The 15882-nt window shown below is 38.1% G+C and overlaps 1 protein-coding gene across 1 annotated transcript; it reads left to right on the top strand.

Annotated features, from left to right (window-relative positions):
• The first annotated feature begins 1728 nt into the window (after positions 1-1728).
• On the top strand, positions 1729-15574 carry emilin3b (elastin microfibril interfacer 3b). Its single transcript, XM_026199235.1, has 5 exons — positions 1729-2416; positions 10282-10404; positions 10847-11109; positions 11839-12371; positions 13825-15574. Exons 1-5 carry the CDS (start codon positions 2256-2258, stop codon positions 15100-15102), a joined length of 2358 nt encoding a protein of 785 aa, XP_026055020.1. The 5' UTR covers positions 1729-2255; the 3' UTR covers positions 15103-15574.
• The last annotated feature ends 308 nt before the right edge of the window (positions 15575-15882 follow it).

Raw genomic sequence — 15882 nt, 5'->3', positions numbered from 1 at the left:
GTGTTTATCACACAAGCAAGTAACACAAAAACAGGAAACTTTTTTAAATTTTTTAAACAGGACATTTTTTTTATAAACACAAACCTGAACACGCGCTACACCTACATCCTATACGTCATCCGCCTACAACAGTTAGTGGAAGTGAGAGAAAAGTGTTTTTTTCTTGCAAAAATGCATGGATTCACTATAGGAGGCCTTTCTTCACCCCCGGAGCTGTGTGAGGCATGTTTACTATGGATGGATGCACTTATTTAACTACTTTTGGACTGTTGAAAAAAACACCTGCCTACTCCCATTCTAATGCTTGGAAGAGCAAGGATAATTTTTATTTTATAACTTCGATTGAATTCTTCTGAAAGAAGAAATTATATATACACCTAGGATGTTTTGAGGGTGAGTAAAACATGGGCTAATTCTATTTTTTGGGGGTGAACTAACCCTTTAAGTTTTAGCACTATGATCAACATGCCATTTCATGTTGCATTTTTATCGGCAAGTCAATAAATGTGGCTCATAGCAGCAAACACACTGTGCGATGATCCTGCTGAATTTCTGACAGTCAGAAAATGATCACAGGCTATCTTTGGTCAAACAGCCATATTGGAGCCTCTCTCACTGTACGACATAGAAGCCACAATCACAGAAATGGCCACAATTGTTTCATGATATTAATCTTTCATCTGGGACAGCCGAAAATGTAGCAATGTGTAGAAGGCTTTACTGTGCATGAGTTACTGGAGGCTTTCACTGCAAGTTTATGTTGAAATTGTTTAAGAGACAAAAAATTCCTTCAAGTTGGCGCCAATAGCCTGTGCTCAGTGAGCTGACAAATGCATCACAACTCACGGTGACCCGAGTTCAAATCCAGTCTTGAGTCTTATGCCGATCCCACTTCCCTCGCTCTACCCAGTGCTTTCCTGTCAACTGTCCTATCTGTATAATGAAGGCATAATAAAGAAAATTCTATCAAAAACATATCAAATCAAATAACACAGGTGGCCAGAAAAAGGCTTTCCAATGATAGCATAGCACACTTTTTACAGTTTTACATTAATTGCCAATGCCAACTCATCACGTTAAATGTGTGGAAAATGTGCAAAACATCAAAGATTTATGAAAGCAATATGATCACATAAGATTCTGTGAAATGGAGTGACAAGTAGAGTTGTATTTCCTGTATTATGGATATTTGTAATATATATATAAATATATATATATATATATATATATATATATATATATATATATTTTTTTTTTTTTTTTTTTTTTTTTCAAGGGATTTTTGGAAAGTTTCCAGAAATTTACCTAAAATTTGCCAGCCCTGTGCAACCCCAATGACTGGTAATAAATTAACTCACAGTGCATGACAGGCACATCCTATATATCACAATTATAATACGATATGTTTTGAAAATTCTGTTTAATGCAACAACATAGATATTTTTTTATTCTTTTTTTTACGTGTGCAGAAGTTATGCTGAGATGGAACCTGCTCACATGTCTGCAACAAATGAAGGAAAATCAAGGAGCAAAAGAAATGTTTGGAGATTTAAAGCTGCGGGCAAGTGAGAAGGTTATGGGCTGAGGTCAATGAAGGGGGGGTGGAGAGTTTGGCACAGAGGAACCTAAAGAAAATATTCATAATCCCAGCATGCTTTTACACATGAGTGGGAGACGAGCAGGGAGACGACTGAGTTGGTAAATCTTTCTAAATGCGCTCGCGTCTTTGAGGGGTTCCAGGGGTTTCTGTTTTGGGAGAAACATAAAGTGAACGGGTTCACCCCTGCTGTCGCCTGCTGGGTCTCATTTCAGGCCGGGGATTGGGGAGGGATATGCAAATGCATGCGTCCCCCTCAGAGCTGCAGCTGCAGGGTTGACTCGCGCTGGACTGTTGACAGAGGCATCTGAGCTTCAGTATTCTGCTACCGCTGCCCTGTCCTCTTCACTTTCTCCTCTGTCCGTCTCTCTCTCTCTCGTGTGAGTGGTAAAGTGGGCAGGATGGTGCCAGAACAGCAGATGTTTCGATTGCAGCACTGCTTGCCCGCCAACAACTGAAGTCAGTGCTCCAGAGAAATCTTGTGGGACTCAGCAAGGAAAACAAGCAACACTTCACAACCTCCGGACTCTAAAGCCCAGCTGACTCTGCTTCCCCTCTCTCTCCACAGCTTTTGCTTTCTTTACACTTTCTCTGTGCTCTTTCACTTTATGGCTCTTTCTGCAAGTGCTTTTGTCAACCTTTGCTCTGCTACCTAAAGATGAGGGGGATATTCACGTGCGGGGGTCTTCTCTTAGTCATGTTGCTACTGACTTCAGCGGATGCCAAAGGAACTCTCTATGGAAGTCCATACAGATACAATCTACACAAGTCTGGGAGCGTCCCACAGTACAACCCTGGAAAACCAACGGGCCATCTTAAGTAAGTCACCAGTAAAACTGTACTTTATCAAGCATTTATGTGTGCAATGCACATGGAATGAAAGATCAATAATTTACAGCATTGTCCTGCAGTTTCACATGCTTCATCTGCAATGGTTTTAAACAACATTTTCTGATTTATTTATAATCACACAAAGTTTTTTGGAGTTCAGAGACTACAGGATTATTAATTAATGAACTAAAAAAAGTGATTTTAATTAATAAAACTAAACATTTAATCACTTTCAGATGAACAGATCAACATTTTCCTTTACGTTCATATATTTGTTTTAATAAAAATGTGGTCACAACTACTAGGTAGTCACATTGAATGGAGTTTACAAAAAAATAAATAAAAATGCTGCCATCAAATTTTTCACATTTTTCTTATGGTAACACTAAAAAACAGCAAAATATGGTCAAAAATATATGTAATTGGTACATTTTAGATTTTACAATTTACAATTAGGAGTCTGTCTCATCTCAGTGGCTCTTAACTTTGAATATGTTCAATTGCCATTGTGAATCTGTTTTGACACCATTACAGTTATTTGGAATTTTACACTTACAACTGTAATTATTGGGTTTGACTGAAGTCAGTATAAATGACAAAAAATCGATAACAAAGTGAAATAACACCTAGGAACACCTGAAATTAACACCGAGGTTTTGTTCCAAAAGTCACCCTGAAGCAATTTGAATCCGGCTCAAAGCTAAGTAGTTGGCATGTTGCTAAAATCCACATCAAAGACCTGCTGGCATCCAGGAATCCTGAAATGCCAGTGCTATCAAATGCGGTTTGCAGTTGTTGGCAGTGATGTTGTATCTGCCTCATCTGTCCTCGGTGACCCATGTTCTGAGCAGCTTCTGCTGCCACACACCGGTTCTGGACATGTTCGTGTTGGTGGGTCGGGTAAAACACAGCAGCCTGCATCTTTCACTTCTAACTCTGTTTCTGGTGAGCTGCCCACATAGACAGCATCTTAAGGCATCTTTGGCATGCTCCCGATGCGAAGGCTGCTCCAAACGGTAAACACAAGATTATACTGCCTTCTAAGATAATTTCTTTTAACCACAATCTAAAGCAGCATCGGTCCTTCAAGGACAAAGCAATACCAGAATGCATTACGATGAGCTCGGTGAAGATATTTCATGCATCCAATATTGGACAAACAAAGGGAAATATCCTCTGCTCGGACAACCCTTGAGAAAATAAGTACACTGCAGCATACTTTTAAAAAGAGTACTTGTGACAAAAGTAATGTACTCTAAAAGAATACACCTCAATGGAAAATGTATGTAATGTCTTTGAATACTTATTTACAACTGAATGAAAATTTAGGTTACACTTTATTTTAAGGTGTCCTTTTTACAGAGTAATTCTACATTTAAGTACTGAGTAACATAAATTAACTACATGTACTTACTATATGGTTATGGATGAAGTTACAATTTAGTACATTTTAAATATACTGTGCTACCAGTAAATGCAATAATGTAGTATGTTCGTCAAGAAATAAGATTTTTTTTTTTCTAAACGTTTTGATTTAAAATGTATTTTAAAGCAAAACTTTAAGAGCATACTTAAGTGTGTTAAAACAGCCATGGAAGTTCTCTTTTTAAGTTCACTTAAGTGGCCTTTGAGGTAATTAATATTATATATAATAATGTTTGGTTACACTTTATTTTAAGGTGTCTTTGTTACAGTGTAGTTACAGGTATTCATGTACGTATGGAGTTATACTTACTATATGATTAGGTTTAGGATTAGGGTTTGGTTTAAGGTTGCTTGCATGTAATTATGCATAGTTTATTGTTATCACAATAGTAAGTACATGCAACATGTTTCAAGGACACCTTAAAATAAAGTGTTTTTTTTCTCTCTCTCTGTTTCACATTCAGTACAATAATGCACACTTATTTTTCACAAGGGAAAGTTTGAAAAGATTTTGTGCTAATGTGAACTACTGAAGACAGATTCATATGAGTAGCATTATGAATTGCATATTGCACACAAACGCACAACCACCCAAAACACACACACACACACACACACACACACACACACACACACACACACACAGATGTTTGTTTTTGTGAAAAGTGGGGACATCCCATAGGTGTAATGGTTTTTATACTGTAGAAACTGTATATTCTATTGCCATTCACCAACCCTACCCCTAACCCTAACCCTCACAGGAAACTTTGTGCATTTTTACTTTCTCAAAAAAACTCATTCTGTATGATTTATAAGTGTTTTGAAAAATGGGGACATGGCTCATGTCCTCATAAGTCACCCTCTCCTTGTAATACCTGTGTCATACCCATGTCATTATACAGAGTTGTGTCCTGATATGACACAAAAACATGCCCACACACACACACACACACACACACACACACACACACACACACACACACAGAGAGATCTTTGTATAATTAAGGGGACATTGCATAGGTGTAATGGGTTTTCTACTGTACAAACTGTATTTTTTATCCACTTACACTAACCCTAAACCTACCCCTTACACAAAACACCCTCCATTTTTACAGCATATTCTCAAAAATATTATCTGTATGAATTATGACCAATTGTCCTGATGGGGACCTAAACAGTGTCCCAGAATGTCAAGTTGAATGTGGGGACATTTAGGAACATGTTAGTTATTTAAAAATACAATATTAGTACCCAATGTGTTCACATTAATACCTTTTGAAAGGGAACCACTTTAGTACTGTTTTTCTGAGTGTATTGAAATAGATTTTTTCTTTGGCAAGATAGTGAATGTTATTATTCACTTATTTGTGAATTGTGGATATCCATGCAGTATATGCATGTAGTATACATGAATTCCTGTAGGAGAGTTAGAGTATGTGTTTATATACACTTTTCAACATGGTGTATTTTTTATCATAAACTATGTGTATCCTTAATTACTGTATATTAGACATGGAAAACATGAATGAGCATCCCACAAACAAACAATCTATGAAAATGTCACGTAAAGTTGTCTGTATGACCAAACCTGATTAGCACCTCACAACAGCTCATCATTTAAGAAAGAACATCTGAGGATAAATCATCCAAGATTTACACACAGCCATTATGTCTAGCTAACAAACATCTTTGCCAGCACGATCTTGGTCTTATTTTAGTTCTAAATGTTTCTCATATGCTTCACATTTTTCTCTTTATATAATTCAGTGCAACTGAAGGATCAGATTCAGCAAACAGCAGCTGCACAATGTTGATATACAATTAAGGCTAATTTGAGATTTTTAATTTGGCACAGCAACATGTAATCATTTTACATCACTGTTTTACATCACTGGCTAACCCTATAAGCTGACAGAAGTAGTATGTGAGAAAGAAGCTATCTGACCAACTGAATTTAAACTCTTATTTACAATTGCTCAGTCATTATATTAATTATTCATTTAGACCTAAAATATGTTCCTAAACTATATTTTTGCACCATAAATGTATAATTTAGACACTTGCATTTCTCAGTATATTCTTTAAAAATGTCCTATTGACATGTTTATGGCTGGCTAGCTATTTTAGCCAATAAACATCTGGTTTAACAGCACAGACAGTAACTATATCGCCCCCTTGAGTACTGATGTTTGTTACCTCCACAGGAACACACATGAAGTACAGTAAATCTGTATTAAATACACTGCCCAAAAAGACAGGGACCATGATTCCAATTCAAAACAAAGTGAGTTTATAAGACATTCAAACTGAAATAAAGCCTCATAGGACTGTCTTGAAAAGCTCTATACAGGCAGCTACCCAGTGTTTAAAAATCATCTGTAACACCTGTTAGTAGTAACTGAAATTGGATTGGATCTTTTCGGTTTGAGAAAACTCTTGTCAGTTTTGTGCTCAGTTACATTAGGTGGTGAGTGAACAGACTGTGATGTTCATGAACGTATGTGATTCTGCTTTATGGACAGCATCTGTGACACATCTGTTGACACAAACAATAATTATGATTCATTGTGTATAGTGTACACATAACATATGCAAACTGCTCAAAATAATTATAAATGTTTATAGTTATATAATTATAATAGAAGCCTAACATGCAAGCAGACATACCCTCTTCTTTGCATGAGACTTGCATGATTAACCTACCAACATCCCATTCACAAGTGCTTTGCTGGAGATGAGGAAAGAGTGCGTTCATTTAAATAATCTGTTCCTATTATGAGCCAATGCCAGCACAAAAAAAAAATAAATAAAAAAAAATAGAAAACTTTAATAGATTTTAATCATTGGAATTAGGTCCAATGTGGTAAGTAGTTATTACTTGACAGTCCTGCTTGAACCAGTAAATGTCATGTGACATGCCATGTGACGTCATGACAAATCTGGTTGTCTCTTGGAGCCACAATAGCATGTAGAGCCTCAAGCCCTTCACTAGTAACTATCCTGAACTTTGACAACCAAATATACGAAAGTTAATTTGATCAATTTTGAAGCATCTACTATGATATAAGATCCTTATTAGCACCAGAATGGTGTTATCTCAGACCATGATATCACTATTCATTCCCAAAAGCAGCCCTGTATCAAAATGACAATTTAAACAAATGTGCAGTTATAAAGGGCTCTGCAGTATGATACTTATAAGTGCCGTATACATTGGTATTCTGTTTTGGAATTTTTGGCTTAAAGTGTACTTTAAACATATTTCCTGTTTATTTATCCACAGTAATTGACGCCTTGCCACAGATGCATTCCATAGTGATTAGGTGGATAATAACTGATCCATTTGACATCTATTTCTGCATGCCACTTTGAAAGCTGTGCATGAGAGCTGGTCAAATTAGCAGGAGTGAAGGTCCATTTATATTACTTCTCTGAACTCTGGCTATTCTGGAGTACAGAAACAGTATCTGAGTACTAAATGTAGCCCATTGTTCGATAGCGTGTAGCAGATCCTCTTTCTTCAGTTAATGGATCCTAAAAGGCCTCAATGCATCGCATCTCCATATTTATACTGTCAGTAGCCCCATCCCTTCCAGAGCAACTCTTTAAGACACAACCAATGACTGAACTCCGTGACCGATGAAAGATTGCTTCTCTTAGTGTGAGAGAGAGAGTGGACGAGATAAAGAGAACAATGAAAAATGGAGGGAGATATTTATATGGAGAACAAGGGGGAATTCTGGCACAACTCCATCTCACAACTGTAAGCTTTAAGTGCCATTAAAAGCTTTTGACATGCCTGTGCATTACTCAAGGGTGACTGGGGGTCATTTCAAACAATGCTGGCCATTTATATTTTTAGATTATGAAAATCCACTGCCAAATCCTGAGCTACATAAAGGTCTAAAACAATTTGTGTGGCTTGCTAGTCATGTGGCTGTTTTTTTACACTATGTAGCCAGTTGGTCAGAGTCTGGTCCATTTTGCAGCTTGTTCTGGCCAATAAGTTTTCAGTTTGAAAGGAAGAGATAATATTACTGACCTGTACAATTTCCCACCACCATTATGTAATACGAAATAGATGAATATTTACTAGCTACTAAGTGACTCAAACAAAACTTGATTGAAATTCGAAAACACAAACCTCATAAAACCAAATGATTAGACTAATAAAAATCTTCCAGACTCCCAGAAACTGTACTGCAGTCGGGCAGTCTGTTTGGAGCTTGCTATATTTACAGCCTTCTTTGCATGAGACAGCTGAAACTGGTATCACACCTCAGTCTTCACGTGGTATACATCAGGTGTATGTACTGAGCCCTCTCACATTATTATACATTCGTCACTCTATTTTATCTCTTGAGATGAATGTGGCACACACAGAAGGCACAGCAGCTGAAAGATGTCTCCAACAGCCTCAAATGCCTCTTTACACCATTCCTCTGACAGATGAACATACGTTTTCCTCATGCTGTGTGGTCTTTGTGGTTTGGGAGATCAGCCTGCACAGCTAATATTCGTCTTTCATATGCAATACTCAGATCACAGGCGCTGTTTAACACATCACAGGAGACTCTTAGATCACTTTACATGCCTGACATTGTGTTAATTTGTCCTTTCACAAGTCACGATACTGTAATTTGAGCAGCATTATAAATTATTTGTTCCATGTGAATAAATGCATTAAATACTTGTAAAAGGCTTTTGTTGTTGAACATTTGTTTTTTGCAGTCATTGACAGAAATTTAAGCAATGCTTGCAACTTCAACACGTCTAAGACGAACACACACTTTATGTGACAGGTTTATCTAGATTGAATCAACTCGTGCAGATATGGTTGAACTGGGTTGTGTATACATTGGACACATGGACTCAGTTTGCTTACAGAGCTTGTCCTTTTTCTTCCAAAGGTGTGTGCCCACCTGACAAACAAACGCTGAATTCCCAAGTCTGCTTTTCATTACTCGCAGACAAAGATTATAGATCTTCTGCACATAGTTATTTGCATTCCCTACATTTTCAGTGTTTGCAAGGAAATATTTAATGCCACCTAATTAAAAAGGAAAATTGGTACCTGTAGTAACTAAGTGTGAAATTGTTTATTAATAACACAACATACTTTTTTTGTATAATGACTAGTTTATTTTAATATATATATATATATATATATATATATATATATATATATATATATATATATATAAATGTCTGGTAAGCTTAGTCAAAATTCATAAAACTGAGTAAATATTACAGTTACAGTAGTTAAAATCTTTAGCTTCTTACAGTGGCTGTTATGTAAATGGTGTAAAATGAAATGCTCAGCTTTGTAATGCAATTTTTTGGCACCCATCAGCTGACCAGATGTAGAAAAAAAAGAAGTTTGGGAACAGAACATTTTTAATGTTCTTTACGCTCATGAAGGCTTGATCAAAGCTGTATTTTCAGCATCATTACTCCAGTCTTCAATGTCACATGATCCTTCAGAAAGCATTTTAATATACTGATTTGTTATCAATGTTAAAAACAGCTAATTCAAATTTTATAGGACTTTGTCTGGGCCCTTTAATGAATAAAACCTAAACTAAAATAAAACATAATAATAAAAAAGCATCACTGTTTCCAACAATGATAAAAAATCAGCAGAAGGTCATGTGACACTGAAGACTGAAGTAAAGATGCTGAAAATACAGCTTTTCCACCAAAGGAAAAAATTATATTCAACTTTATTTTTTTTTTATTTTTTTTATGAGTAAAATCCTCATTTTAAATTGTAATATTATTCACAATAGTACAGTTTTTTTCTTTCTTCTTCTTCTGTGTTTTAGATCTATTGAATGCAGTTTTAATGAGAATATGAGACTGCTATAAAATAAAGCATTAAAAGTCTTACTGATCCCAAACCTTTGGACAGCAGTCTACATATTTTTAAGAAAGCAATGTGAAGACACGCTAGACTTCAAGACATGTTAGTTCACTGGGCACACTTGTAATTAGATTCATTAATGTCAGGGGTCACTACACCTGAACTCTGAACAGATTGAAGCTCTGGAACAGTCCAGATCTCTCAAGCAGAACCGCTCCTGAACAGCAGGACTTTCAGTTTCGCTCCAGGCTCGCTGGAAAATGCCAACTCCAGAACAGCAACGCATGACTGCTCTTCAGTCAGACACTCTTCTTACCATTGACATTCTGTGGGTTAAGACACAAGTATATGTGGGCTGCACAGTGAACATTTATAGTCAAATGTGGCTATTCTTCTGTGTTATGTATGCAGATAATGTTACTTTTGCCTGGTGAGAAAGTGATTGTACTTTTACCTTTATAAGTATAAAATTCACAAATCCTTCATGAAACTAGTAACCCTGTTAATAAGATCTCAAATTATTATTATATATATTTTTTTGTGTGTGTCTCTTTTCTCATAACAGGAACTTCTGTGCCTACGTTGTCCAGAAGAACATCACCTGTGTAATGCAAGATGGAGTGGCCACATATGTCAAACCAGAGTACATTACCAAGTGCATATGGGGACAGAAATGTCCTGTGCTCATGTAAGTAAAGCACTATGGATCTTGAATGGAGCAACATGAAGTGATTTTACAGATACAACAACATTTAGATCTAAATGGGTTTTTATTTTCCAAAATAGTAGGAAAAAGTTGGTGTCAGACATTTCAAAAAACAGAAAATGATATGTGTTTGAAGCTATTTTCCCATTCATACACTGACCGATACCATTTGCAGAGCTGCAGTCAAGCTCTTTTTATTGTGTCCTTGAGTTGCCCTCTAGTGGCACATCAGAAAACTATTCATTGTCAAGTGCCACACTCAGAGAGCTGAAGCTTGTGATAGGATGTGGCATCTGTATGTAAACATGTGTGAGATACTCAAACTGCTTTCCATCTGTAATGTGGAGGTATGTGTTTTGAAATGTCTGAATGTCAGGGAATAAAGGTCCTGAAGCCCATCTCCTCCCTGGTTTAATTCTGACAGGTACCGGACACTCTTTAAACCACAGTACAAAGTCGGTTATAAGACCATCACTGAACTGGAGTGGCGCTGTTGCCCGGGTTTCTCTGGAGAGAGCTGCAGCAATGGGCCAACCCCTGACTCTGATGCCATGATGCCACCCTTCAAAGGCTCTTTCCCTCGGCCCGGGGTCAAGGGTTACCCCAGGGGTCATCCCAATATCCAATTCCCCTTTCCTGGAGGTCACCCTGACAACAAACCCATCCCTAGTGGATTCCTGCCACCAGGTGAGTGTTTATTACACAGCTCACAACACTCAATTTGACTGTGAACACTGCCATTAATATTTACAGTAGGGTAAAGTATAATCAATAGTTTATTACAAAGTAATGATGTTTAAAATGCCACTATTATCATATCCCAAACATTTTTTTTTAAGCCAAACCTCTTAAATGCAAAATATTTTCTTGAACCAGCCTATGATTTTAAATTATTATCAATAATAATGTGACACATTCACATATTTATGATTCTCAGTTGTTGATTGAAAAACACTTGTGCTTTATGTAATTTAAGAGAGGAACATATCACAACTTTACTGTAAAATAAACATGAATATTTTATAATTATTATAATATTTTATTATTATTTCAGTTAAAATAATAATATTTGTCTTTAAATTCATCACTTTCAAAATTCAAACTCTCAAGCTTAAAACATTTTAAATCTTTTTTTAATTCATTTATTTATTTATGATACTTCTGAAATCCTGTAAACTTTTGACACACAAAAATGTTGGAAATTATTTGAAGGTATGCTAAACTCACAGCACATGCAGAGATGAGGCTGCCATATTTGCCTTATTATTCTGCAGCCCAATTTATTTATTTATTTTAGTTTTACACGTAGATATAATTAACTTTTTACAACTCCCCTGCAGTTCCCTTACAAAGCCTCTTTGAGAAGCTCTGAATTACGCCTAAAAGTAGTTTTATGTTTTACTCACCTCTACCAAGGTCCAAAGGCGGGAGTCTCTGGTGAACGTTTAGACCGCATTGAAGAAAACCTTCGCAAACTCTCTCAAGATCTGGACACCCTGAAAGTCTTGGTGACTGGCATGGAGGAGCGTCTGCGAGTCTCTCTTCGTGAGGACACCAAGAAGATTCTGACCACCCTGCTCGGTGGCGTCCCGCGGCTGCTGGATACCTCTGTGGGCTTCGGGCTGATCCCAGAGGGCACGCCGAACGGCTTTGACGGGGAGGAGAACCTGCCTGGGTTTGGAGAGTTGGTGGGAAGGGTGATGGAGGTCAAAGATGAGCTGAGGACCAAGAGCGACATGCTGGACGAGATCCGTGGGATGGTGATAGGTCACGACGGACAGCTGAAGAAGCTGATAGACACGGCCACAGGAAGGCCCATCCCTGGAGATCAGAGACATCTAGAGGATCTTCTGGACTCCAGATTGGCCGGAGTGAGGGCAGAGGTCCTCGATGGCTTTGAGAGGAGACTGACGGGTCTGGAGAGCCACTGTGATGAGAAAATCGGTCAGGTAAGATGATCACTGAACTTTATGAGTAATGTCATTTGTATTTGTTCTAATTCAAGTCAGCATGAACCAGAAATTGCTGCTGACTTTTCTTTCCTGTTCTGACATTTATATAACCTTTTGATAAAAGAAGAGCTTCTTGACTTAAGATTACAAGGGAACAAAATATATACCGTTAATGGCCCTGAACCACAAAACCAGGCTTAAGTCTCTGTGGTATATTTGATAAATTATAGATTTTTCTTTTATGCCAAACATCATTAGGATATTAGTTAAAGATCATTTTCCATAAAGATATTTTGTAATATTCCTACTGTAAATATATCAAAACTTAACTTTTGATTAGTGATATGCATTGCTTAGAACTTCATTTGAACAAATTCAAAGATGATTTTCTCAGTATTTGGAATTTTTTGCACCTTCAGATTCCAGATTTTCAAATAGTTGTGTATCGACCAAATATTGTCAGATCCTACTAAACCATACATCAATGGAAAGCTTCTTTATTCTCAGTTTCGAAAACAAATTATACTTAAAGGGATAGTTGTGAATGGCAATCACTTTGGAAATGTTTTGTTCATTTATATATTTCAACATGACCCAATTCCAGTCAATACCAGTTTGCTAAAGCAGTAATATTGTTCAATATTTTTACTATTTAAAATAACAATAAATTTATTTATTTATTTTTGTAGAAAATCAGAATATTAGAAGGATTTCTGAAGGATCGTGTGACTCGAGTAATGATGCTTAAAAAATCAGCTTTGAAAGTCAACTTCCAGCTACCACACATTTGTTATTTGTAATTAAGACTGCTTGCAAATATTAATTGTTAATTAATGTTAATAACTGAACTCTGGATTAGATTAACATATCAAAATTCAAACATGCATTCATTATTGCATCATATTGCCCATATTGAAAAGCTATTTCTTTGTATGACTCATGTAGCGTTTTTGAAATTCTTACACTTTAGAGCCCTGGGTAGTATGAGTTATATAATAAATACAAATTAGGATTTATTAATCTAAGGGACAGATTATCTTGTGCCTGCAGCCCAGCGCAAACCCTCAGGTGGCTTTAAAAACAATTCTGTCACTATTTACTAAAGACACACAGTGGGAAATTAGTGCTGAAAAGTAGTTATTTTTGCGATTCACCTTATTAAATATGCATTTGTAGGAGTTTCCCTTTCGAGTGGTAAATTCATGGGTGGTGATTATTAAAATGAATCATGCAGCGTGATTTACTAAGATTTGCTCTTGTCAAATTACAGTTATTTGCACCATTATTTAACACCCCCCAAAAAAGCGTGTGCAGTTGCACCAGGCCCAGCACTTTAAGGGGGCCCTGCAACAAACGGACCAAGGGACCCCCTACCCCGAACGTGATCATGAATGAACCAAAACTGCTTCACCTAGTTGTTAAAATAAGGTTTCCTGTGTCCTGTCCCTAGGTTCAGGAGCAGTGTCACAAGGAGCACCTAACAGGCCAAGAACAGATCCAACTTTCGCTGGACGGCCATGAGACGGGCTTGAGGAAAGAGCTGGGTCAACTGCAGGCTCAGATCCAGGGTCTGACGGTGACCGAGAGCTGCTGCGGTGAGATAAACAGCCTGAGCCAGAGATTGTTCCGGCTGGAGGACTCGATCACGGACCTGACCGAGTCCCAGAGGCAGCTGCAAGTGGACCTCACTGAACAGACGCTCCACATTGAGACCCTGCTGGAGACCCGGCTGGTGGACATGGAGGGTAAAATGAACGCCTCTGAACACGGACACCGAGATGAGTTTGGATCCATTGATGGGTTTAATTCTTTGTTAGATGATAAGCTAAAGACATTGGAGCGACGTTTGTTTGTAGCAGTTGAGGAGTTGAGCAATGCCACAGCACCGGCGCTGCTAGAGGGGCAAGTGGTGCCGGCGCTGGAGACAGAGATCGACAGCATCCGGAGGAGGGTGGAGGCTGACTTAGATGGGATGCAGAAGCAGATGTCCGTCCTTGAGCTCCTCTGTACCTCTACCTGCTCCCCTGCCTCTGGCCCAGAGACGGCCCTCATCCAGACTGAGGTGGAGAACTGTAAGGAAACAGAAAAGAAGATGCTGGACCGCCTGGATGAGCACTCAAACAAACTGGACCATCTCAACAGCACCTTACAGGGTGTCCTTACACATCTATCCCAGGAGGACACAGAGGGCTCCATCCAGGGGGAAATCACACTCCTGAAGATCAACGTCAACTCTGTCAACCGTACCCTGAAAGGGCTGCGTGATTCGGTCAGCCTGTTCGCTCGAGAAGTCGGCCAGGTGAATTCCACCTGGCAGGATCGGGAAAGCCGGCTGGTCACGCAGGTGCAGGGCATCTCGGATCTGGTGGAGCGACAGGCATCTATGCTTGGATCCGGGGAGCGGAGGCTGATCCAGTTGAAGGGGGAGCTACAGAGCTTGCGACGGAGGCTAACCGGGGAGCTGCAGGGATGTCGCAGTACAACGCAGGGAATGCAGCAAGAAGTGATGGGGGTGAAAAGTCGAGTCACCCAGGTCGAAGGACAGTGCAGCGGTCTAGGTGAGTTAGCTGATGACCTTGAGAGAATCCGCAGTGAGCTGGAGAGACATTCGGACAGCTTCCTGGTGCAAGTCAACGGGACGCTAGCGAGCCATTCTGAGCAGCTGGTCCAACTGAAGGATGGTCTTAAAGACTGCATGAGCAAAACGGACCCCGAAACTCATCACTAGACCTTACTATACAGAGAAACCAAAAGGCCTGAGGATGTACAAATTTTGCAATATTTTTGTTCCCTCAACAGGGCATTTTGTCTACAATTTCTTTGTTTTAAACATTTATATCGATTTTAACTGAGTTTTGTTAACTTATAAGAAGAAAGTGTGACTGCATTATTAAACGTTTTTGACGATTTGTTAAATGAAGTAACAAATATGCAAAAAACAGGAAAGGAAATGTTATGGCACTACTAAGCTGCTACGGGTTTCTAATGGCAAATACTGTTCACTACCTTCTCATCTCAGCATCCAAATCATCTCCTGATTGTATTACTGTTTTAATTACTGTATTGTAACAGGAACGAAGCTACACATTTTTATAAAAATGCTCCATGTGTGTGAAATACTTTCTTTAAAAAATATATATATGTCGCATTATTAAAATGTTTTCTAAGAAGATTATAATTTTAATTAATAAAAGCGGGCTGTGTGAAAGTTGTCAAGTATTTCCTTTATATTCTGTTAGGATTTTGCATAATTTGAGGAAATACCATTAATGTACCATATCATGTGTTTTCAAGAGCCTACTCCAGGACAGGTTTGAACACCACTGTGCTTCTGAAACATGACACTAGCACTGTCACGGTGTGCCAGGGATGAAGAAGAGCAGAGTAGGGATCCTTTTAACAGGAGTTTAACCAGATAAAATGAAAATATCACACAGGCACAGGAGAAGCAAAAGAGAGCAAAGCTTTCTAAAATAAGACAAGACAACATCAACAATAACCTACACAC

Source organism: Carassius auratus, chromosome 23 (genome assembly GCF_003368295.1).
Source record: "Carassius auratus strain Wakin chromosome 23, ASM336829v1, whole genome shotgun sequence".
NCBI lineage: Eukaryota > Metazoa > Chordata > Actinopteri > Cypriniformes > Cyprinidae > Carassius > Carassius auratus.
Note: the sequence above shows the minus strand (reverse complement) of the source record. Positions and strands in the feature narration are given on the sequence as shown.